The 24,833-nt window shown below is 47.9% G+C and overlaps 1 protein-coding gene across 3 annotated transcripts; it reads left to right on the top strand.

The window, feature by feature from the left end:
• The first annotated feature begins 3,746 nt into the window (after positions 1-3,746).
• NDE1 (nudE neurodevelopment protein 1) lies at positions 3,747-24,660 on the top strand. Of its 3 annotated transcripts, none has more exons than XM_081840011.1 (9): positions 3,747-3,919; positions 10,191-10,301; positions 11,552-11,705; positions 15,365-15,513; positions 15,775-15,911; positions 17,118-17,294; positions 18,800-18,891; positions 20,051-20,178; positions 23,629-23,883. In XM_081840011.1, exons 2-9 carry the CDS (start codon positions 10,216-10,218, stop codon positions 23,720-23,722), a joined length of 1,017 nt encoding a protein of 338 aa, XP_081696137.1. In that variant the 5' UTR covers positions 3,747-3,919; positions 10,191-10,215; the 3' UTR covers positions 23,723-23,883. The 3 variants fall into 3 exon arrangements, with proteins under 3 accessions (XP_081696137.1, XP_081696136.1, XP_081696135.1); XM_081840010.1 differs by lacking the exon at positions 23,629-23,883 and adding an exon at positions 23,890-24,660 and having other exon boundaries at positions 3,752-3,919; XM_081840009.1 differs by lacking the exons at positions 3,747-3,919; positions 23,629-23,883 and adding exons at positions 7,879-8,081; positions 23,890-24,660.
• Positions 24,661-24,833: the final 173 nt, after the last annotated feature.

Genomic DNA, 24,833 nt, shown 5'->3' with positions numbered 1-24,833 from the left:
GTGGTATGACTTCACCCCCAGAGGTGCACTCCATTGTCTCTCCAGAAAGACAAATGCCAACATTTGGCTAGTTTCTACACACAGAGACCTCTCCATCCTGCATCCAGACAGGAAAGAGTCATCCGAGTTCAAGGATGCGACCAGCGCAGTCTTTAGCATATGCACTGCCGGGGTGCAAAGATCCGCCCAGCACCCCCAAATTTAGTTTAGCCCCCAAGTTAACTTTTATTATGCTTATGTCAGACACCACATCTTTTGATGTAAGAGTTAATTTTGTGTCCACGGCACCATTGAGAACAAGTGCCGTCGTTGAATCAAGCACTTGGTAAATGAGTACAAGTCCTTTAATGAAACAGTAAGTATACATTTTGGTAATACCTAGGTTAATAATAATAATAATAATAATAATAATAATAATAATAATAATATTTGTACCCCGCCCATCTGGCTGGGTTTCCCCAGCCATTCTGGGCAGCTTCCAACAAAGATAAAAAATACATTAAAATGTCACAGATTAAAAACTTCCCTGAACAGGGCTGCCTTCAGATGTCTTCTAAATGTCAGGTAGTTGTTTATCTCTTTGACATCTGATGGGAGGGAGTTCCACAGGGCAGGCGCCACTACAAAGAAGGCCCTCTGCTTGGTTCCCTGTACCTTTGCTTCTCGCTGTGAGGGAACCGCCAGAAGGCCCTCGGCGCTGGACCTCAGTGTCCGGCAGAACAATGGGGGTGGAGACACTCCTTCAGGTATACTGGGCCGAGGCCATTTAGGGCTTTCAAGGTCAGCACCAACACATTGAATTGTGCTCGGAAACGCACTGGGAGCCAGTGTAGGTCTTTCAAGACTGGTGTTATGTGGTCTCGGCAGCCGCCCCCAGTCAGCAGTCTAGCTGCCGCATTCTGGATTAGTTGTAGTTTCTGGGTCACCTTCAAAGGTAGCCCCACGTAGAGCGCAATGCAGTAGTCCAAGCGGGAGATAACTAGAGCATGCACCACTCTGGCGAGACAGTCTGCAAGCAGGTAGGGTCTCAGCCTACGTACCAGATGGAGTTGGTAGACAGCTGCCCTGGATACAGCACTGACCTGCGCCTCCATGGACAGCTGTGAGCCCAAAATGACTCCCAGACTGCATACCTGGTCCTTCAGGGGCACAGTTACCCCATTCAGGACCAACCAGGGAGTCCTCCACATCAGCCTGCCCCATCCCCCAAGAACAGCACTTCTGTTTTGTCAGGATTCAACCTCAATCCATTAACCGCCATCCATCCTCCAACCGCCTCCAGACACTCACAGGACCTTCACCATCTTCACTGGTTCTGATTTGAAAGAGAGGTAGAGCTGGGCATCATCTGCACATTGATATTGATATATATGTATTTTGTGATTCTAGCTTGATCAAAATTATTTATTATTTCATAACAGGTAGATAGTTAAGAGCTTAGGCGGCTTCAGCAGCGGGTGCCGGGCGCCCCTAGAATTCGGCACCCAGTGCCCCACACCCCTTGCACCCCCAGGTAAAGGCGGCCCTGGATACGGAACAGTGAGACAAAAACACTTGTGGAGGGTGAAGGCAAAACTAATAAGGGGTGTGGCCTGCGAAAAGGTTGTGTGTGGCTGAGGAGGTTCGCAAGGGTTGGATAATAAAGGCTTGGCTCCTGCACCCGAGCTTCCCCACCCTGGAATAAATGATACCACACTCCCTTATTATATAACTAGCCAGAGGCTCTTAGGCCTTAGGCAGTACACAAACCATACATTTAAAGTGCATGACTTTCCCCCAAATAATCCTGGGAACTGTAGTTTAAGGGTGCTGGGAACTGTAGTTTTTCCTGGTTCCCAGGATTCTCTGGGGGAAAGTCAAGTGCCTTAACGAAGATTAAATCTGTGTGTGCCGCCTTATATGCAATTGGGTTTTTTTATAATAAATGGCTTCTGTAATGTTCTGAAACAATATATAAGTTTATGGATATTAATTGGAGGGGGGGGGACAGATAAGGCTACATCTGCAATAATGTGCAAAGGACCAGCCCAAGACATCTTGCATCTCAGTGTGGTGTAGTGGTTAAGAGCAGTGGACTCGTAATCTGGTGAACCGGGTTCGATTCCCCGCTCCTCCACATGCAGCTGCTGGGTGACCTTGGGCTAGTCACATTTCTCTGAAGTCTCTCAGCCTCATTTGCCTCACAGAGTGTTTGTTGTGGGGGAGGAAGGGAAAGGAGAATGTTAGCCGCTTTGAGACTCCTTCGGGTAGTGATAAAGCGGGATATCAAATCCAAACTCCTCTTCTCTTCTTCACCCAAGACTGATCAAGTTACTTATTTTACCTGAGGCAGAAATTCCCATATGCGGCCTCCCTGGCAGTAAAAATGCTGTGGTGATAAACTGAATGACTAAGAATTTGCTTTCATTTTGTGACATCTAAAAACAGCTGCCTGAGGGAGCCCATCTGCCTATCTTTCAGGCCTATCTTTCAGGGTTGTTGTAAGGCTTCTTGAATCCTTGTGCAGTTTTTCTTTTTATGCAAAATACTGTTGTGAGTTGCGGGTGTGTGTATGTGTAGCCTACATGATGCCCGAGTCCCTTCTAATTCCTGCGGCCCTAGATCCAGCAAGGCTTAAAATCAACGCGGTCCTGAACACGTTTACTCAGAATTAAGGCCTGCAATGTTCAATGAGGCTTGTTGTTGTTTTTTAGTCCTTTAGTCGTGTCTGACTCTTCGTGACCCCCTGGACCAGAGCATGCCAGGCACTCCTGTCTTCCACTGCCTCCCACAGTTTGGTCAAACTCATGCTGGTAGCTTCGAGAACACTATCCCACCATCTCGTCCTCTGTCATCCCCTTCTTGTGCCCTCCATCTTTCCCAACATCAGGGTCTTTTCTAGGGAGTCTTCTCTCCTCATGAGGTGGCCAAAGTATTGGAACCTCAGCTTCAGGATCTGTCCTTCCAGTGAGCACTCAGGGCTGATTTCCTTCAGAATGGATAGGTTTGATCTTCTTGCAGTCCATGGGACTCTCAAGAGTCTCCTCCAGCACCAGAATTCAAAAGCATCAATTCTTCGGCGATCAGCCTTCTTTATTCCCATATGCGGCCTCCCTGGCAGTAAAAATGCTGTGGTGATAAATTGAATGACTAACAATTTGCTTTTATTTTGTGACATCTAAAAGCAGCTGCCTGAGGGAGCCCATCTGCCTAATGACAGGTGTACCTGAAGAAGTGTGCATGCACACGAAAGCTCATACCAAGAACTAACTTAGTTGGTCTTTAAGGTGCTACTGGAAGGATTTTTTTTTATTTTTTTTTGACTATGGCAGACCAACACGGCTACCTATCTGTGACTAAGCCTTCTTTATGGTCAATGAGGCTTACTCCCGTGTAACTGCGTTGCAGTGTGCGCAGCCAAGCAGGGCTGGAAGTCATTCGCATTCTGTCGGGTACACAACGCTTTAGAACCGCTCAACTAACACCAGCACTTTTGAACCAGAAAAGTAAGGCGTGAAAAGGACAGAATTCGGATTGTACCGCCCCGATTCCTCCTGGTCTTTTCTTCAATGATCTGGGCCATTCCCCAAATCCCGCCCCCTGCTACGTCATTCAAAACATTCCATTGAGAGGGAGGGAAGGAGGGAGGAATCAAAAGGGAAGAGAAGAGACACAAAACTTTCAACGTTCCAAGAGCCGCGTTCCACCGGCGCTGATTGGAGGAGCCCTGCGGAGCCGCGTGACCCGGCAGCCAATGGGAGTCCGCGCAGAGCCTGGTTGTAATGTTTCGGATCGGGCAAACGGGGCGAGCCGGTGCGAGGACTTTGCAGCCTGTTTTTTTTTTTTTTTTGATCCGGAGCGGAACCGGAGCAGGAAGGCGGGCGGAGGCTGTTGCTGCCGGCGCGACTCTGCTTAAGTAGAAAAAAAGAGAAAATACAAGGTGAGCCAAGGGCTGGTTGGAGCTTTTGCCCGCAATCACTTGGACAACCCCCCCCCGAAAGAGCAGGCGAAAAGGGAAGTTGAGAAGGGAACAGAAACCCCGCGGGGGGGGGGTCCCTTAAAGATCGAGAGGAAGCCAGCAAATCTCTCCCCCCCCCCCGCCGCCTTTCACTATGGATCCACTTTCTGAGGCACTCTTGTAGCCTTTGAGAGCTCCCAGTTGTTGTTGTTTTTTTGGGGGGGGGAGGACCTTTAAAGATAAAAGAAAGAAGCCTCGCTTTCACCCCCTCCGCCCCCACCCCCGGGGGGGGGTCTTTCCCCACTGCCATTTGTACGCCCCGCTGGACTGAATTACGTACTGGATTCTTAATTTTTTTGCATTTATATCTCACCATTTCCCCCCCCCTCCAAGAAGCCCAAGGGTGGCGTACGTGATCCTTCCCTCCCCCCCATATCTATTCCCCACAACAGCCCTGCGAGGTAGGTGAGGCTGAGAGGCAGGTGCTCCCCCCCCCCCAAGGTCACAACTCACTGGGAGAGCTTCATGGTCCAGGAAGGTTTGGACCCTGAGGAGTCCCATTCTCTAACCCAGCCTTTCTCAACCTTGAATCCCCAGATGGGTTTTTTGGACTACAGTTTCCATCATGACCTAGTGAGAGGAGCCAGCAGTCAGGGATGATGGGAGTTGTAGTCCCAACAACATCCAGGTGGACTCCGGGTGGCGAAAGGCTGCTCTAACCACTACACCATACTGCTGTAGAGCAGCTTTCTCTGCGGTCATTTGCACTTGGAGAGGATCGGCACACTGCCTCTCCCCATAAGTGTGTAGTTTTGCATGTGAACATGGTCTGGATGCAATTGACCTGCTGTATGTGAGATGAAAATGTTCATTTCTAATGATTTCCTTTACTCTTCCCCTTCTCCTAATAATAATAATAATAATAATAATAATAATAATAATAAATAATTTATCACTATCCCAGAAATAGTTTTGATTGGTGCATAAGTTAAAATAGGGGCTTCTACCTCCCACCAAAAAAAACACCTCCCCAGTTATGTCTAGCAAAAAGTTCTGTACAACTGGGGAGTCTTTACATTGGAGGCATACATCCACAGATGTCAACAATATCCTCCCCAGAGCATCTTTTATTTTTTTAAATAGATATTTATTAAAGTTTTAGCAAAATACAACAGAAAAGAAAAAACACAAAACAGGAAAATACACATAATACAAAAAAATAATTATAAAGAAAAATAGCAAAAAGAAAAAAGAAAAAAAAACATTATTCTTTTGCTAACTTTATAACTCATATCCTTATTTTCCTGACCTCCTCGCACCTTCCCTTTTTGTATTCCCATTTACATAATCAGATCAGCAAATCCTTACCTTCTTTTGTTTATCTTAACTGTATCTTAACGTGTCAAAATTCTATGTTTTCACCCATTATCAATTCACTTATTGCATACTCTTTTCAACTTTGTTGCTAATACCACTTGTTTTCAATCCAACATCATTTTAACATTCATTAATTTTAGAATGTTTCTGCAGGTAGTCTTTAAATTTCTTCCAATCTTCTTCCACCAACTCTTCTCCCAGGTCTCGGATTCTGCCAGTCATTTCCGCTAATTCCATATAGTCCATCACCTTCATCTGCCAACCCCAGAGCATCTTTTAATATTGCATGCTGGGCTTCTTCTGATGAAGTGCAGAGTAGATTTTCGGCCTTGTCTGCCCTGTATGTTTAAAGCAGTATCATTTTAAGCAGCCCTGGCATCCCCCAAAGGATTGTGGGAGCTGTAGTTTGTTATGGGTTCTGGAAGTTGAGAGACCCATGTTCCCCTCCAAGAGTTTCCTAGGAAAAGGAATGAACTGGGAGTTGTAGTTTTGGGAAGGGAACAGGGGTCTCCTAACAACCCTCAGCATCCATACCAAACTACAGCTCCCAAGATTATTATTTGGGGGAGACGGACAGCCACAAGTGTTTAAAGTGGTATGATACTATTTTGCATATATGGAGGCATTAAAGTAAAAGTGGGCCACATTTTGGAGGATGACAACAAGGGACCCCATAACCTGTTGGTGGGCTTCTGAACAAAAATTATTATAGACTACCCTTTTAAGCACCTCACAGGGATTGAAGCTGGCAGATTTACAAGAAAATGCAAACCTCCTCACAGTGCAAAACTGCCCCACACTGCTGGAGGCCTCTAAATATCACTTTTGGGGATAGCAGGTGAGAGAGATTCTGCGCTCTGCTTGCAGACTTCCACTGGGAGAACAGAATGCTTGGCCTGATGCAGAATTCAGTCTCTCCTTATGTTCTTAACGCCATTGTAAAATTGCAAATTGGTTTCATAGAACTGTAGATGCACTCTACGTCGGGCTACCTTTGAAGGTGACCCGGAAACTGCAATTAATCCAGAATGCGGCAGCTAGACTGGTACCTCAGGTTAAGAACTTAATTTGTTCCGGAGGTCCGTTCTTAACCTGAAACTGTTCCTAACCTGAGGTACCACTTTAGCTAATGGGGGCTCCTGCTGCTGCCACGCCACCGCACCACGATTTCTGTTCTCATCCTGAAGCAAAGTTCTTAACCCAAGGTACTATTTCTGGGTTAGCGGAGTCTGTAACCTGAAGCGTCTGTAACCCGAGGTACCACTGTATTTTACTTTTAAAAGACAACTGAAGGTGGCCCTGTTTAGGGAAGTTTTTAATGTCTGATGCTGTATTGTTTTTAATATTCGGTTGGAAGCCGCCCAGAGAGGCTGGGGAAACCCAGCCAGATAGGTGGGGTATAAATAATAAATTATTATTATTATTATTATTATTATTAGTTACAGATAGGTAGCCGTGTTGGTCTGCCATAGTCAAAACAAAAAATTCCTTCCAGTAGCACCTTAAAGACCAACTAAGTTAGTCTACTACTAACTTAGTTGGTCTTTAAGGTGCTACTGGAAGGAATTTTTTTTGTTTTTGTTTTTTTGTTTTTTATTATTATTATTATTATTATGAAGAGTTGGAGGGGACTCCTGGGGTCCTCTAGTCCAACCCGCTGCAATACAGGAATCTCCATTAAAGCATCCATGACAGATGGCCATCCAGCCTCTGCCTTAAAACCTCCAAGAAAGGAGAGTTCACCACGTCCCGGGGGAGACCGTTCCGCTGTCGAACAGCTCTTGCTGCCAGAAAGTCCTTCCTGATGTTTAGACAGAATCTTCTTTCTTGTAACTTGAAACTATTGGCTTGGGTCCTACTCTCCAGAGCAGGAGAAAACAAGCAAACTGGATCCAGCCCAATCGCCTTCTAAATCCGGCCCGCAGATGGAATCAGCGTGTTTTTACATGAGTAGAATGTGTCTTTTTATTTAAAATGCATCTCTGGGTTATTTGTGGGGCATAGGAATTCGTTCATATTTTTTTCCAAAATATAGTCCGGCCCCCCACAAGTTCTGAGGGACAGTGGACCGGCCCCCTGCTGAAAAAGTTTGCTGACCCCTGAACTAGGAATATACAGGTAGAAACAAATAACAGACTTTTAAAAATGTTGGGGTGGGATTTGCTGTTCCGATGACGTCCGTCGCCAGTTTCCCCCCAACTACGACTCGGACCAGACCCATGGAATTTAATGAGCCTAAGTTGATTATGTTCATTAGCTTCAATGGGTCTACAGTGAGTAGGGCTAGCATTGGCTCCAATCCTGAACATCCCTGCAACTGTTGTATAGGGCGCTTTTGAAAAGCGCTCCGCAAATATTTAAGAAGTAATTGTTTTGGAGAGGAAGTTGGTTTGGAGAAGTCCAGAATTGCTTAGTGGGACGTAGAAAGCAAGCTGACATTCCTTCTCTCCCTGCACCTTCTGACTTGCGGTCTCCACCCACTAAAACTTCCAGTTCCTCTGTGACTCAGGCTTTGTTTTGTAATGTTTATGACCAGCTGTTCTACTTAAAGGAAGGAAGCTCCTCCTGGCCGTCTGCCTCCTGGATCCGTCTGTGTCTGAGTCTTTTTACGTTGGTGTCAATAGCAGAAGTTACTTGGTGTTTGTTGTGGGTTGATTGCCATTTTTATTTGGAACATTTTGTCACATTTACACCATACAGAGGTAGTTTGTTTCTCAAACGCCTTGGTACTCAAACAACTTGGAACCCAAACACTGCAAACCCAGAAGTAAGTGTTCCAGTTTGTGAACTTTTTTCGGAAGCCAAACATGCTCTATTTGCCACACTTCCGTTTTGAGTGTTACACTGAGGTCTGTCTCTTTTTGCTATTTATTTTTATTTTTGTGGCTTTTTTGTTTATTTATGTGACTGTGGGGAACCCAGTTCAGCTACTGATTGATTGATTAATTGATTGAGTGGCTGCAGTAAATTGTTTATTGCTTTCATTTTTATGGTCTCGTTAGATAGTAAAATTCATGTTAAATTGTTGTTTTAGGGATTGTTTTTAAAAGTCTGGAACGGATTAATCCAGTTTGCATTACTTTCTATGGGAAAGTAATGTCAACTAAATTGCAAAGGGAGCTCGTAATTGGATTTGGGAAAGTCCATGGTTCTCCTTTGGAAGACTCTTGCCAGCACTGCTGGGTTGGCGTTGGTTGAGTTGGGCCCTTCGCACGCTCTCCATGGTCCTTCTGCATGTCTGTGGCAGCCACATGTTCTCGCTTTCTATTTTTAACCTATGGTGTTTATTTTAAGTGTTGTTGGGGGGGAAAGTTTTATTTTTAGAAATATCCAAGACGTCCTTTAATCTTGCAAGGCAGCGACTTTGGGGCAGGGAGGGGCATACAGTATTGCTACTCTCTTTGTTACTGTGGTATGTGTTCTGCTTTTTTATGCTGCGATCCTCAGGATATAAATTTAATAAATAAAATGACTATATAGATAAGGTTAAATGGCCAAAAGTGAATGAGTGAGAGAGAGAGAGAGAGAGAGAGTGCGTGTGCTTTTTATTAGTTTTCTTACTTAAGAAACACACACAATGAATTAACAAAAATAACAAAATATTAACAACAGAAAAAAACATACATGCATCTATAAATCCCTTCAGCCTTTCTCAACCTGTGGGTCCCCAGATGTTGTTGAACTACAACACCCATCACCCCTAGCTAGCAAGGCCAGAGCTCACAGATGATGAGAGTTGTAGTCCAACAACATCTGGGGACCCACAGGTTGAGAACCATGGCAAGTTAAATGGCCAAAAATGAATTTAGTTTAGTGGCTTTTTTTCTCCACTCTGAAGTTTATTTGGAAATAACATAGCTATACAGGGGTAGCTCAGTCGGTAGAGCATGTGACTCTTAATCTCAGGATCATGGGTTCAAGCCCCAAGTTGGGCAAAAGATTCCTGCATTGCAGGGGTTGGACTGGATGACCCTCAGAGGTCCCTTCCAGTGCTACTCTTTTGTGATTTTATAGCAACAGAGGAAGCTGCTTTATATAGAGGCAGATCATTGGTCCATCAAATTGGTGTCAGACCGAAGTCTCTCCCAGCCCAACTTCGAGATGTCGGGGATTTGAACCTGGGGCCTTTGGCATGCAAGGCAGATTCTCTGCCCCTGAGCTACGGATCTCCCCCAAGAAGTCTCATTCAGTTCTGTAGGTCTTGCTCCTTTTGGGATTGCTGCATAAAGCTCTGCAATGATTATCTACATGCATAAATAAATATTATAATAATAATAATAATAATAATAATAATAATAATAATAATACTACAGTGGTACCTCGGATTACATACGCTTCAGGTTACATACACTTCAGGTTACAGACTCCACTAACCCAGAAATAATACCTCGGGTTAAGAACTTTGCTTCAGGATGAGAACAGAAATCGTGCTCCGGTGGCGTGGCGGCAGCGGGAGGCCCCATTAGCTAAAGTGGTGGTTCAGGTTAAGAACAGTTTCAGGTTAAGAACAGATCTCCGGAACGAATTAAGTACGTAACCAGAGGTACCACTGTAATAATAATTATTAATATAATTTTTTATTTATACCCCGCCCTTCCCGGTTCAAAAACCGGGCTCAGCAAATTTAACAACAAATTTAAAACATTTAATTGTAAAAGCAGCATAAAATACATTATAAAAACATGAATAAGAATAAAATTCAAAATTCAGAAATCAATTTAGGGGAAATAAGCATTAGATAATCCCCAGGCCCAGCATCTTTCCTTTATGCCGGCAACTGGGCATTGCATTAAGATTCCGTCAGCTATAGAAAAGCCTTTGGGTAGGGGGGAAAAATTCTCATTCCTGTCTTCTACCCCTGCACCCCCCTTTGTAGGAAACGATGCTAGAGAGCCTCTACGATGAACGACGCTGAAAGGAAACAGTTTGGCTCAGTGGAAGAAGAAAGGAACCACTGGAAGGAGCTGGCTGCGAAATACAAGCAGTGGTAAAGCATTTAGATGTCCTTCTGTGATATGGGCAAGGTGGGGGGCTTTGCAACCCTGAAATGCTCACTTCTGTGCCATTGTAAGCCCCTCAGGGCAGGGACCAGTTTCATTATTATCACCTGATTCCCTGACCTCAGCAGCTTAGGCCCCAACTGCATTATACATTTATTATACCGCTTTAAGCAGTCATGGCTTCCCGTGTAGAATTTTGGGAACTGTAGTTTGCTGAGGGTGCAAAGAGTTGCTAGGAGAACCCCTGTTTCTCCTCCTAGTGCTACAGTTCCCGGAATGGTTAGCGATCAATCCCTCTTTTCCAGGCCAATGGCTGGAACCAAACTGAACTTGGCTTGCCTGTACGTCTGGAAACCAGAGGGGAAGTGAATCCTTTAAATTTGAAATTAGCAAGTTCTCTCCCCCCCGCCAGTGGAAATAAAGACACATGACACAATTAAGGTTAATGGGCTAAATAAGGCCACAACTTTATTGGTTACAGGTGATGAGCGTTATTGGCTTAGGCATTGGTCCTAACCAACTATATCCGGCTTCAGCCTGTCTGCTAGAAGTCTGGGAAGGGTTAAGCACCAGTAGGGGGAGTCCTGCTGATGCACATCAACTAGGAACTGCCCTGGGGTCACTGATAGGGGGCGTGCCTTAGGCCCTCACCTCCATAGGCTTCAGACAGGCCACGCCCCCCCGGAATCCTTTATCGGACTACCCTTCAATATGTGGGGCAGGTGATGGCGCTTCCTCCCCTCTTCCATCTATAGAACAATACCAATACCAATGCATAATACCCAGAAATGCCAATACCCAGAAGGTTGTGACGATTTGCTACGAGGTAGGCGAAAACCAAGTGGCTGGTGCCAATTTGCCAAGTGGGAAAATTCCTACCAGGCCCCTCAAGGGCGACCAACCAAGGTCCATAGCAAGGTCAAGGAATGAAAACCTTATAGGACGGGAGAGTGGGAAAAGCAGGAACAGATGGCAGGTGGGAAAGAGGGAGATCCCCGGCCATGTCCTGGTTTAAATAGGGCAGGCCACACCCCCACAGCCAGCCGATTGGCTGGCCAGGAGGTGACGCGACCAGGAATCCCCCCAATCGCGTGTTGGCTGGGTTTCAGCCGTCGCGTGCGTGGTGGGGCCCTGACGCCCGCAATCCCACCTCCTCTGCAGGGCGGAAGTGGCTTTGCGGAATTTGTAGTGGTGAGGAGGGCGCTGACTCTGAGCCTGGCTTTGTCGCCCCCTCCAGCGCTGAGAACGCCCAGGAGGAGCTTCGGGAGTTTCAGGAAGGGAGCCGCGAGTATGAGGCCGAACTTGAGGCGCAGCTGCAGCAGGTGGAGTCGCGGAACAAAGACCTTCTCTCGGAAAACAGCAGGCTAAGGATGGAGATTGAGTTGGTCAAGGTGAGGTGTCGGAGCCTCCAGGCTCAGCAGCAGTTATACCACTGCGTACCGGTTTTCTGGGGAGCAGAAACCACGAGGGGGGGTGTGGGTGTGTGTGGATTCCTGCCTTCCTGCGGACATCCGGCTGGCATCAGATTTTGTTCTATAGTGGGGAGCATGATGCTGATCTAGCCAGACCTTCAGTCTTGAGTTGTGTTAGCTCAGTTGGTTAGCCCATGATGCTGATAGTGCCAAGGTTGCAGGTTCGAGCCCACCTTGGATCAAATCTACGCTTCCAGGTGCCATAAGAAAGCTGCAGAGATAGCGCAGGATAATGTGCACCCCAGAAATGATCTCTTTCAGCTTCTGCCTTCTGGAAGAAGGTACAGGGCTATAAAGACTAGAACTAGCCGCCTGAGAAACAGTATCTATTCATGGAAAACTTTAATAAATATCTTATTAAAAAAAAGAGAGAGAAACAGTATCTATTCAAATGCGATTTTGGTTTTAAATGCAGTGTAAGGTAGTCTCTATGGGAATATATTGTATTTAATTATGGGGTATCAGAGTTTCTAGGGGGCTAACCAAGCTGGGATAGCAGGCCTGTTGGTTTTTGAATGTCTGATGTAGATTTTTTCAATTTTGTTGTTCTGTATGGGACAATGACAATAAAGAGGATCGTATCGTATTGATCCCTACACGGGGCAGCTGCATATTCCTGCATTGCAGGGAGTGATGGTCCTCAGGGTCCCTTTCAACTCTAGATTTCCATGAGTCTATGATCCTGCAAAGGGACGCAGGTGGCGCTGTGGGTTAAACCACAGAGCCTAGGGCTTGCCAAACAGAAGGTTGGCGGTTCGAATCCCTGCGACGGGGTGAGCTCCTGTTGCTCGGTCCCTGCTCCTGCCAACCTAGCAGTTTGAAAGCACGTCAAAGTGCAAGTAGATAAATAGGTACCACTCTGGCGGGAAGGTAAATGGCGTTTCCGTGCGTTGCTCTGGTTCGCCAGAAGTGGCTTAGTCATGCTGGCCACATGACCTGGAAGCTGTACGCCGGCTCCCTCGGCCAATAAAGCCGCAACCTCAGAGTCCAATTGAGCGCCGCAACCCCAGAGTCGGCCATGACTGGACCTCATGGTCAGGGGTCTCTTTACCTATGGCTGTGTGTTCGGCGGATGTTCAGTCTGCCCCCACTCCCCCAAAACATTTATGAGATATAATTTGCAGAGTGCTTGATGGCAGGGGAGGCTGGTCTATTACAGCAAATGGGCAATGCACTATGCACCTCTGTTTGCTCTCAAGCAGCCCCCACACGCCTATCTTCTTCCTTGCGTCCAGCCAGGGGCTGGTTGGGCTCTGAGGAGTGTGTGGCACAAGATGATCAGGGGCCAGTGATTTATGGACAGTGTTTGAAATTTGCCAGGCGCATTTTGCACCTGGCTATGGGCAACTTGGGGGCGTGGGTGGCGCTGTGGTCTAAACCCAGAGCCTAGGGCTTGCTGATCAGAAGGTTGGCGGTTCGAATCCCTGCGACAGGTTGAGCTCCTGTTGCTCGGTCCCTGCTCCTACCAACCTAGCAGTTTGAAAGCATGTCAAAGTGCAAGTAGATAAATAGGTACCACTCTGGCGGGAAGGTAAACGGCGTTTCCGTGTGCTCCCTTGGCCAGTAAAGCGAGATGAGCGCCGCAACCCCAGAGTCGGCCACGACTGGACCTAATGGTCAGGGGTCCCTTTACCTTTAGTGAATGCAGATATTTTTTAGGGGGGCTGAGCTCTGTGTGGGGTTCGGAGTGTGAGTTTGGTCCTGCCAGGTCCCTGACCCTCCTGCTTTGGGGCCGACCTGCTATAATAAGAGACAGACATGACAGTGTAGGGATTAGAGCGTTGGGCTAGGACCCAGGAGAGACCAGGGTTCAAATTCTCTCTTAGTCTCGGGCCAGTCGCTGCCACTCTCAGCCTGACCTACCGCACAGGGTTGCTCTTTGGGTAAATCCTGCACATCTTCTTGAATTCCTCAGAGAAAAACAGCGGGGCAGGAATGCAATAAATAAACGAAAGCCCAGGGTGGGGTGGGGCTGAATGGATGTGGTTTATCCCTGCCTTGCCCCAAGGCAGAAATGCTTTTCCGCGAGAGGCGAAACTCTCCTGACAATTGGCTCATTCATCCCTCCGAGCCAAAGAACAGCATCATCGCCCAGGAAGGGAAAGGACAGAGGGGCTATTGATGCTCCGACCAGCTGGTGGCCTGTTCCAGCTGGGTGGTGGCAGAGCAGGCCAGGTGCCGGGTGCGAATCCCGTGCTCAAGGGTCGGCCTTCTCCAGCAACGGGCTCCGAGGACGCGAGCCAGAATCTGGGTAGCCACCCGAGAGCTTGCCAGGCCACCCAAGTGTGTGTGTTTCTTGAGACTGACTGCAGAGTTTGCAGCAAGAGGAGTCTGGGGCAAAGGAGCATTTTTCCTGCAGAAATCCCCATGTCATCACGTAGGGACTCGCTGTTGAGCAGGGCCAAACCAGCCCACCAAAAACTGCATCAGTGGGGCCCAAAACAGAGAGCCTTCCCCACTTTGTTTTTTCCTGTGTTTCTGTGTGGCTGAGAGTTTTGGGCTTTTTGACTTAGAAGAGACTGTAAATTCCTTTTTGGCGGTAAAATTAATTTGCCTGTTGCTCATTACCTTCCATTTCCTACCGGTATTGCAAAAGGTGTTGCATTTGGCTCAATCTAAAAAGCACGATGGGTTGAAAATGCTGTCAACATTAAGATAACTTAAACAGTGTAAATAAGTTTTGATGGATGTAATAATGGAACACCAAATAGTTCAGTTTTGTAAAATACAGTGATACCTCGGTTTATGAACTTAATCCGCTCTGGAAGTCCGTTCTTAAACCAAAACCGTCCTTAAAGCGAGGCGCCCTTTCCCTAATGAGGCCTCCCGCCGCCGGTGCGCTTCCACTGTTCAGATTCCATTCTTAGACCGAGGTAAAGTTCGCAAACCAAGACACTACTTCGGGTTTTGCGGAGTTCGTAAACCGAATCGTTCGTAAACAGGACTGTTCTTAAACCGAGGTACCACTGTATCCAGGGATTTATGAAATGTAAAATAAGAAGGGAAGTCATTGATGTATAAAGGAGTGCAGTGGTACCTTTGGTTGCGAACGGGATCCATTCCAGAGGCCCGTTCGCAACATGAGAAGCCTGCAACCTGAAGCGCCATATCTGCGCAGGTGCGCGGCGTGATTTGGTGCTTGTGCGCATGCACGATGCACAATCTAATGCTTCTGCGCATGTGCGAGTGGCGAAACCCGGAAGTAACCCTTTCCGGTACTTCCAGGTCGCCGCGGGACTCAACCTGAAAAAACGTAACATGAAGCAAACATAACACGGGGTATGACTGTACTTTCAATTGTAAAACAGAAAATACAAAAAAAAACCTATCTGTCTGTCTATCTATCTATGAAATTCCCTCTGCATTTTCCTGCAGAGGGCTTTCTGGGAGCTAGCAAGGGCCGCGCTGGAGCCCAGGTTCCCACAGTGCTCTTGGATTTGCTAAAGCTAAGCAGGGTCCGGCGTGGTTTCAGATTGGAAGGGGGACCCACGCGTTGAGATTCCTGCATTGCGGGGGGGTTGGGCTAGATGACCCTCAGACCCCTCCCAACTGTGCCAACTCTGTGATTCCGCAATTAGGAGAAGATCACGACCCAGCACTCCGAAGGCTACCAGCAGATCTCCACCCTGGAGGGAGAGCTCGCCCAGACAAGGGCTGTCAAAGACCAGCTGCAGAAATACATCCGGGAGCTGGAGCAAGCCAACGACGACCTGGAAAGAGCCAAGAGGTACTGACCCAAAAGGGGGTTCCCTTGTGGTGGGTGGTGAAGCCCAGCCCCCCCCCAGGGTTTGGACAGGACGTTTCTTAGCTCGGGGGCCGCATTCCCTTGTCAGGGACTTTCTGGGGGCCAGGTGCGAGGTGGTTCAAAGCGAAAGCTGGCAGGTTGCCGGCTTGGAATTTGAACCCAAGTCTACTCAGCCTGACCTCGGTTCCTTTATTAGGTTGCTGAGTTTGCCCATTCTAGCGCCGTCTTTCTCCTCCTCTGCAGAGCCACAATAATGTCTCTGGAAGACTTTGAGCAGCGCATGAACCAGGCCATTGAACACAACGCCTTCCTGGAGAGCGAGCTGGACGAGAAGGAAAACCTCTTGGAATCGGTGCAGCGGCTGAAAGATGAAGCCAGAGGTTAGGAAAGGGCTGGGTGTTCGTTCGCCTCCTCTTTTTGTTCTTTTCTTTTTAAATGAAATTTATTTGGTTTTTCAGATTGAAGTTTTGCAATCACATATCCAGCATACAACATAAAAACTAGATTCTAAGGAATCACCTGAAGTTCCCTCCTCTGCTTTGTGGGTCCTAACTATTAATCCTTTCCTCCTGCATCTTTTATAATACAGTGGTACCTCGGGTTACAGACGCTTCGGGTTACAGACTCCACTAACCCAGAAATAGTACCTTGGGTTAAGAACTTTTTCTTCAGGATGAGAACAGAAATCATGCTCCGGTGGCGCGGCAGCAGCAGGAGGCCCCACTAGCTAAAGTGGTGCTTCAGGTTAAGAACAGTTTCAGGTTAAGAACGGACCTCTGGAACAAATTAAGTACTTAACCCGAGGTACCACTGTAATCCAGATCTTTTCTCTCTGCCTTGTACCCAAGATTCACCCTTAAGCCACAAGTGATATTCCAACCCTACTAACAATGGTTTACAATGGTCTTTAGGATAAGTTATAAGTTTTCCCCAACCCTCTCCTTGGCTTAAGGCAAAAAAAATCATCGCAAACCACTTTCTCCCGAGTCGCACCATTGGTCTGTCCAGCTCAGGGTTGCCTGCACTGACTCGCAACCCTCTCTCCCGGGTTCCAGGCCGGGAGTCTCTTCCCAGCGCTGCTGGGAGTTAAACCCACTGCCTGCAAAGCTGACTCTTGGCCTGCGCTTCCATTTTTATCCCACCTTTTCATGCTGCCAAGGAGCACAAGGGGGCGGCCGTGGGTCTCCCCTACCCACCCCATCCCTGTTTCATCATCGCAACAACCCTGTGAGGCAGGTTAGGCTGAGAGACTGTGGCGGCCCAAGGTCACACGGCAACCTGCGCAGCTGAACGGGGATTCGAACCCAGGTCCTAGTCCGACACTTGAACCCTTTGCTGGCTCTCTTTTGCGCTTGGGAGGAAAGAGGCTCCTAGGGAACCCCTTTCCACCGTAGAGGAATGGATCCCTCAAAAAGCTGCCGTTGCTCTTCATTTCCCCCCTTACAAGAGAGAAAAGGGAAGATGGGTTCAACCATCAGATTTGTGCTTTAGGGATGTCTCCCTTTTTTAACCTAACTGTGTCAAATGGATGGGAAGAGAACAGCGGCTATCGCTGTCCGTCATGCTCTTCTCCCCTCCCCTTCCAGACTTACGCCAGGAGCTGGCTGTGCAGCAGAAGGAGAAACCGCGGGCCTCCAAAGAAGATTCGCTGGAAGTAGATCGGATGGACACAGCAGTCCAGGCCACTTCCTCTGTGCCTTCCACCCCTGTAGGCCATCGGGGGCTCAGCAGTGGAATGAGCACCCCAGGAACACCCAGAAGAGGTATGTCTTATTTTTATTATTTAATTTATATACCCAGTTTTAAGACGTAACTCCCTTTTCAGCCATCTAATATCAGGCCCGGGTTGTGCAACAGCTCCCCCTTGTGGGCACTTAAAGCAGCGGCTGCACAGTGCGTTTTACTATACTTGAATGCGGCCCAATTCACTCTACAGTCGTACCTTGGAAGTCAAACGGAATCCATTCCGGAAGTCTGTTCGACTTCCAAAACGTTCGGAAACCAAAGTTTTGGCTTCCGATTGGCTGCAGGAAGCTCCTGCAGCCAACCTGAAGCCGCACAGGACATTCGGAAAATCGTTCGGAAACCAGAGTGCTCGCTTCTGGGTTTCGATCATTCAGGAGCCAATTTGTTTGGGAGCCCAAGGAGTTTGAGATCCAAGGTATGACTGTAATAAGGCTGGGAATTAGGCCAGGGTGTGTAAAGTGAAGAAGCACTGCAGGTTGGGGAGTGGAAAGGAAGTAAGAATTTACCTGGATCCGTTCCTTCAACTCCTTCTAAGCCAGGGGATGTTGTGGCCCTCCAGATTCTGTTGGGGATCCAATGGTGCTTTCACATCTTCTGAAAAGAGGATTCTTGGTGTGTTAGCTATCAGCAAGAGGAGAATGGCTTCTGAGAATGGCTTCTGAGCCTATACTTGAAAACCTATACCTGTACACCCTTGTGCAAATTAATTGAAACAAGCAATGTATTTTATTGTACAAAACTCACATACAGTGGTGCCTTGCAAGACGAAATTAATCCGTTCCGCGAGTCTCTTCGTCTTGCGGTTTTTTCGTCTTGCGAAGCACCTCAAAAGACGGAAAACTCTTTCGTCTAGCGAGTTTTTCGTCTTGCGAGGCATTCGTCTTGCGGGGCACCACTGTATATGTATATTAGTAACGGATATGATCTCCGCTGTTTTTAAGCAACATTTGAACACAGTTTGGCATGGAGTCTACTAGTTTTGAACAGTCACTGTTGATTTTTGGATCCCTGGACCACACTTGAATCAGCGCCTGAATGAGCTTCTCCATAGTCGTACAGTCTGCAGCACAGAGGCGACTTTTGTATATAGCCCACAAATTCTCAATGGGAAATCCCTCCGTCGGGGGAAATCCCTGGCCAATCAAGTACCTGTATCTGCTGCTCTGTCGTGAATTTCTTCACCACTTTTGATGTGTGACAGGGGGCTAGGTCCTGCTGCAATATCCCAGTACCGTCAGGATACCTCTTTTCCAGCTCTGGAATAACTCTCTTACGTAGAACCTCAATATATTGTGGCGAGCGCATCATTCCTTCTGTTGGCTGCCGGCTTCCGACACCATAATGATCAACTGACTTTCCATGTTTGTTTTGAGTACAGGATTGCTATGTTTCAGTTAATTTTCACAAGGGTGTAGCGTTGAGGGCTAGTCACTTGCTGAGTCAGCTTACGTTCCAAGGGTGCAGAATTTCTGCCTGGCTCTTTTTGTACTATTTGTGTGAATGAAGATATCCTTTCCTAAAGGTCTTGAGGACAGCTACAGCGCAACTCCGCTTACACCAGCTGCCCGAATATCCGTGCTAAACATTGTGGGAGATCTCCTCCGAAAAGTTGGGGTGAGTACTTGGGGCCTGTTTGCCCTGGCCCCGTTTGGAATACAGGGTCAGTTGAAAGCTGTAGGATGAAGGACATTTTAAGAAATCAATTCGGCCCTTCCAAGATCACTGTGTAATTATTTTTGACAATTATACCCCACCTTTTATGCCCTCCAGGGAGCTCAAGGTAGCACACTTCTTGCCTCTATAGCCCTGGTCAGCAACTAGATTTGAATCAACAGCTTTTTTGCCATAATAATAATAATAATAATAATAATAATAATAATAATAATAATTTATACCCCACCCATCTGGCTGGGTTTCGCCAGCCATTCTGGGCAGCTCCCAACAGAATATTAAAATAACCTAAACTTTAAAAGCTTCCCTTAACAGGGCTGCCTTCAGGTGTCTTCTAAAAGTCTGGTAGTTGTTTTTCTCTTTGACATCTGGTAGGAGGGTGTTCCACAGGGCAGGCGCCACTACCAAGAAGGCCTGGTTCCCTGTAACTTGGCTTCTCGCAACGAGGGAACCGCCAGAAGGCCCTCAGAGCTGGACCTCAGTGTCTGGGCAGAACGATGGGGGTGGAAACACTCCTTCATGTATACTGGACCGAGGCTGTTTAGAGCTTTAAAGGTCAGAACCAACACTTTGAATTGTGCTCGGAAACGTACTGGGAGCCAATTTAGGTCTTTCAAGACCAGTGTTATATGGTCTTGGCTGCCGCCTCCAGTCACCAGTCTATCTGCCGCATTCTGGATTAGTTGCAGTTTCCATGTCACCTTAAAAAATGAGAATGTTGCTGGGACCGCCACGGATCTGTTTTGTGGGGCGAAAGCTGGCAGATCCCCCCCCCCCCCGGTGTGAGTTTCCCATGTACTCTCCTTCCATGTACCCCCCCCCCAAAAAAAAACCTCCAGTGTGCTCGGATAGCTCAGTTGAGGGTTCAAGCCCCACTTTGGGCAAAAGATTCTTTCATTGTCAGGGGTTGGAGTCGGTGATGCTTAGAGTCCCTTCCAACTATGCAGTTCTGTGAAAACTGATTTGCTCACGAGCCATTAAGACCGGGAATCCTGTTTCCCCACCTGACCTGGTCCATGCCAAATAACAGATATGCTCTCTGCTTCCCCATCTCTCTTTCCTGGGGCTTCCGAACTGAAACTAACTTTGCCTTTGCTTCTAGGCCCTGGAATCCAAGCTGGCTTCATGTCAGAACTTGGTGTACGACCGGGCTCCGTACCGAAGCCCCGCGCCCCCCCAGGTCCACATGGTACATGATAGGCGGCTGAGCGGCCCCTACGGACCCCCGGGGTGAGTGTTTGCTTTCACGTCTTCAGAGAGTCTTAAGTCAGGGCTTGACGGAGGGTGGCGGGTTCGAGAGAGATGGTCAAGGTGATTTGTCTGGTTGTGGCGTCGAGGTTACAGGGAAACGGCCGAGAGCTCGATGAGCTGGGAGGGAAAGACCTTGGGAGGTTCAAGACAGGCAGAAGGAAGTCCTCTGTGCAGCGTGGAGTTTAGCTGTGGAACTCCCTGCCACAGGAAGCTGCAAGGGCCGTCAACCTAGATGGCTTGAGAAGAGGATTAGGCAGATTAACGGCAGGAAGGCTGTCAGTTATTACTGGGCACAGAGACTATGCTGTACCTCTGTTGCTGGAGGCAGCGGTGCTCCTGATTATCAGCTGATTTTTCAGCTCTATGCCCTTGTTGAAGTTCAGTTTGCTTCTCCCATATTCAACTTTTCCCCAGATTCCTTGGGCAAGCCGAGAAGCCACAGGAACAGGAGAGAGCTCCTGCGTTCAAATCCTGCTTGCCTAGGCTAGATGGGTGGGATCCAACAGGCTCTTTTTAAGTTCCTAGGGTTTAGCAGAGCATCTATTATGTTCACGAGTGGAGGCTGGCACCCATTAGGGACCAGTAAGGTGGCAGGCGGGGACGCCCTGGTCTCCCAGTTCTCCCAGTACACGGCAACCACACTGGTGCTCACTCAGGGGAGAGAGAAAAGGGAAGGCTGTGTTTTCAGCCAGTCTGCACATAGGCTATCAAAAGCCCTTTTAAATGTGTTGTGGAAGGGGGAATTAACTGGGTTGCTTTTGTTTTTATTCTGTCTTTTGTCTTTTGTATATTGTCATTTTATGTTGTGAACTGTCCTGAGATTTACAGGTATAGGGTGCAGAATACAAAATTTAATAATAATAATAATAATAATAATAATAATAATAATAATAATATGCTGTGGAAGTGCCGAATATTGTAGCTGGTGAGATAGATCTGTACCTTGGAGGTGTGTTTGCTGTGGCAGCTTATTCCTGGAATTATCTCTACAGAGGGTTGTGGGTCATCTGGTGTTTGAGCTTTAGCCAGCAATAGTTTAGTATTTTAACTTGCTTTTGGATGAGCTGCGGTTTACAGCTGTGGCCCCCTCGGCTCAGGTGGGGAGGGGAATATACAGTGGTGCCCCGCAAGACGAACGCCTCGCAAGACGGAAAACCTGCTAGACGAAAGGGTTTTCCATTTTGGAGGCGATTCGCAAAACGAATTTCCCTATGGGCTTGCTTCGCAAGACGAAAATGTCTTGCGAGTTCCTGCGGGTTTCCCCCCCTTTTTTCCCAAGCCGCTAAGCCACTTATCAGCTGATCCGCTAAAAGCCGCTAAACCGCTAATAGCGCTAATCTGCTAAGCTGTCAATGGGCTTGCTTCGCAAGACGAAAAAACCGCTAGACGAAGAGCCTCATGGAACAGATTAATTTCGTCTTGCGAGGCACCACTGTACCATGCGGAGGATTCTGGGACAGGTTGCCTGTCCTTCTCTGCAGCTGAAATTTGGAAGTGTTAAACCAAAAAGCTTTAAACTTGCTTCCTTGCCTTCGCATCATTTTCACTCTTCCCAGTGCAAGCCTTGGGCCTGGATCTGTCCAGCAGAGGGTATCCATCTAGGTGATACAGGCTGAGAGTTGCATGTTTTGCTCGCTTGCTCATTATGTCAGCGGAAGAGAAGGCAGCGTTATGTAACTGGGCTGGGCCCGTTTTTAAATGTTACATAACCTAAATTGCCCAAGCTTCCTCTCCAGTTTGGCTGAAGTCTCCAACACATCTACTTGTCTGAATACTTGGTGGCACTGTGGGTTAAACCACAGAGCTTAGGGCTTGCCGATCAGAAGGTCGGTGGTTCGAATCCCCGCGACGGGGTGAGCTCCCATTGCTCAATCCCTGCTCCTGCCCACCTAGCAGTTCGAAAGCACGTCGAAGTGCAAGTAGATAAATAGGTACCGCTCTGGCGGGAAGGTAAACGCCGTTTCCGTGCGCTGCTCTGGTTCGCCAGAAGCGGCTTAGTCATGCTGGCCACATGACCCGGAAGCTGTACGCCGGCTCCCTCGGCCAATAAAGCGAGATGAACGCCACAACCCCAGAGTCGGTCACAACTGGACCTAATGGTCAGGGGTCCCTTTACCTTTACCTAGGCAAGGGGTTCGGATGGCACCTGTGGGTGCAACTTTGAGGTCTTCTCCTGGTACACCTAACACATTTGGGGGCCCTGCCCCTTTGGCCATGGGGTGGCAAGCTTGTGAGGATCCCTTTTCTCCGTTGGAAAGGACATAGAGCCAAAGGAGGGAGTTTGAATATAGTCGCTCTTTCCCACTTCTTTTTTCAGCTCTATGCCCTTGTCGAAGTTCAGTTTGCTTCTCCCAGATTCAACTTTCTCCCAGATTCCTTGGGGAAGCCGAGTGTGTTTTTTCTCTTTCTGATTCTTGGGGAAAGGAGAGGGGAAAGTGATCCGAGACAGCCCACAGCGCTCACTCAAAAATCCAAATGTGCCCATAGACCTAAAAGGGTTGGTGGTGACCCGTGACCTGGCCAATTCCAACATTTAATATTGGACATTTAATATTAGCTAATTGGAGCCTCCATGTTGGCGTGCAGTCTACCTGCAAAAGAGCAAACCTGTTGGCCCACACAGCAGAGGTGGGGGCTCTTTCCTTCAGGTTCTGCCTGGTGGTGGTTGGAAATGCTAGATTAGATGGGACCTCCGATGAAGCTGAGCCTTTCCCAGGCTGTCACCCTCCAAATATTTGGTGGATGACACTTCCCATCATCGCTGACCACTGGCGACGCGGGCTGCCATTTCTGGGAGTTGGAAGTCCAAAATATCTGGCGGTCCACAGGTTGGGAAGAGTTGCTGGGCTGCTTTAGTACAGTGGTGCCCCGCAAGACGAACGCCTCGCAAGACGGAAAACCCGCTAGACGAAAGGGTTTTCGGTTTTGGAGGCGCTTCGCAAAACGAATTTCCCTATGGGCTTGCTTTGCAAGACGAAATGTCTTGCGAGTTTTTCCGACTTTTTTTTCCTCCCCCCCCCTTTTCTAAGCCGCTAAGCCGCTTATCAGCTGATCCGCTAAGCCGCTAAAAGCCGCTAAGCCGCTAATAGCGCTAAGCCGCTAAACCGTCAATGGGCTTGCTTCGCAAGACAAAAAAACCACTAGACGAAGAGAATCGCGGAACGGATTCTTTTCGTCTTGCGAGGCACCACTGTATTGTATGTGTTTGTGAAGCAAGGCTAAAACCCATTCCTGCTTGATCAGTCACTATTGGCATCAAAACAATGAGGACTACCAGCTTGGCTGTTGAAACCTAATATTTCCTCCTACCCTTCACAAATTCTGGTGCTTCCTTTCTGTGTTTTTCCCGGCTGCCATAAGTCATAACCCCTCTTGCATTTGTATGCTTAATGCCTATTCCTTCCCTCCACCCCACCCCTGTTTCAACAGGATGGTTAAGAGGCTGGATTTAGGGACGCGGCCATCAAATCTAGCAAGGCCATTGGGCCTTCCTCCGCAAGGAGTAATTCAGATGCTTCTCTGAGGAACCGCCAGCCCAAAGTGCCCTCCTCCTGTGTGGTGGAAACTTTGGTTTCTTTTCCTGCCTTTAATGGGAATACTAACCCTCGCTTTTGGCCACTCACTTCAGATAGGAGACTTGCAGAAATGCAGTTGTACCCAGAGACCATTAACTGCATCTTGTTCCACCAGACTGGGGCTCGTCCCCACCCCACAAGCCTGGCGGTTTCTGTGATGCAGGAGATCCACACACACAGAAGACTTGCTTGGAAGATCCATCGAAAAGACCTGCCTTGAGGCCCTGGCTGGGATGAATGACACCAGGAACTGTAAGGCCCAGAACGTTGGATGGAGCCATGTCCCATTGCGCCGATGGAAAGATGAACTGAACTCCTTCAAGCTAGCACATAATGCTGTGTCTTCTGCTAGAAGATGATGGATGGTCTCCGTGTCGCATCAGAGCCAGTCTTCCACCGGAACGCAGCGTTGCTGGGCCATAAATCTTAATAACAAATCCAGCTGGTGAAGGAAAACAGCTGCTTGGGAGAAGATTTCTGAAGGGGGCAAGATGTTTCCCTTCCTTTTTGTCTGCCCATACTTGGTCCTGAATTAATGTGAGGCTGTGCTTAGCTGGGAGAGCCCCCCCCCCCCTCACTGGAAACCATTTTCCTTGCCTAGAGGATTTTAAGCTTGGTTTGACAGCCGAGCCATCTCAGCTCGTCAAACGCCTTTTGTTAAGTGCTTTCTGCAATTGGAGCAAAGTCACACCACCTCTTACTTTGCCAGTGGTGGTTGGGGACGGTGGTATTTTTAAAAAACAGACCCGCACACAGCCCTTAAAGCCAGCTGCACATTTGGAAGAGGAAATAAGAGGTCCTGCATTTTTAGGGGGGAAATGTGCTTAAGAATTTGAAATCTCATGCATTGATGTTGCATCGTTGTTTATAAAGTTTTGGAATTCAAGGTCTCAATTGTGTTTGTAAAGCAGCAGTGTTTTCATTGCATGGAATCTGGGAGGGACCGACATGGTTGGGTTAAAATTTCCCATTAGTCTTTGGTCCACTAACTGAACTCGTCGACAGGTGTGCAACCCACATCTTTTCAGGAGCCTTGGGATTTGGGGCTGTGGAGAGAAA

This window comes from Podarcis erhardii, assembly GCF_964252035.2.
Source record: "Podarcis erhardii genome assembly, chromosome: 14".
Taxonomy (NCBI): domain Eukaryota; kingdom Metazoa; phylum Chordata; class Lepidosauria; order Squamata; family Lacertidae; genus Podarcis; species Podarcis erhardii.
This window is presented reverse-complemented; position numbering and strand designations above follow the sequence as displayed.

Coding starts and splice junctions, on each gene's coding strand:
- NDE1 (XM_081840011.1), top strand. CDS start 10,216: ATGAACGACGCTGAAAGGAAACAGTTTGGCTCAGTGGAAGAAGAAAGG. Junction 15,514..15,774: donor GACCTGGAAAGAGCCAAGAG/GTACTGACCCAA, acceptor CCTCCTCTGCAG/AGCCACAATAATGTCTCTGG. Junction 17,295..18,799: donor CCCAGGAACACCCAGAAGAG/GTATGTCTTATT, acceptor CCTTTCCTAAAG/GTCTTGAGGACAGCTACAGC.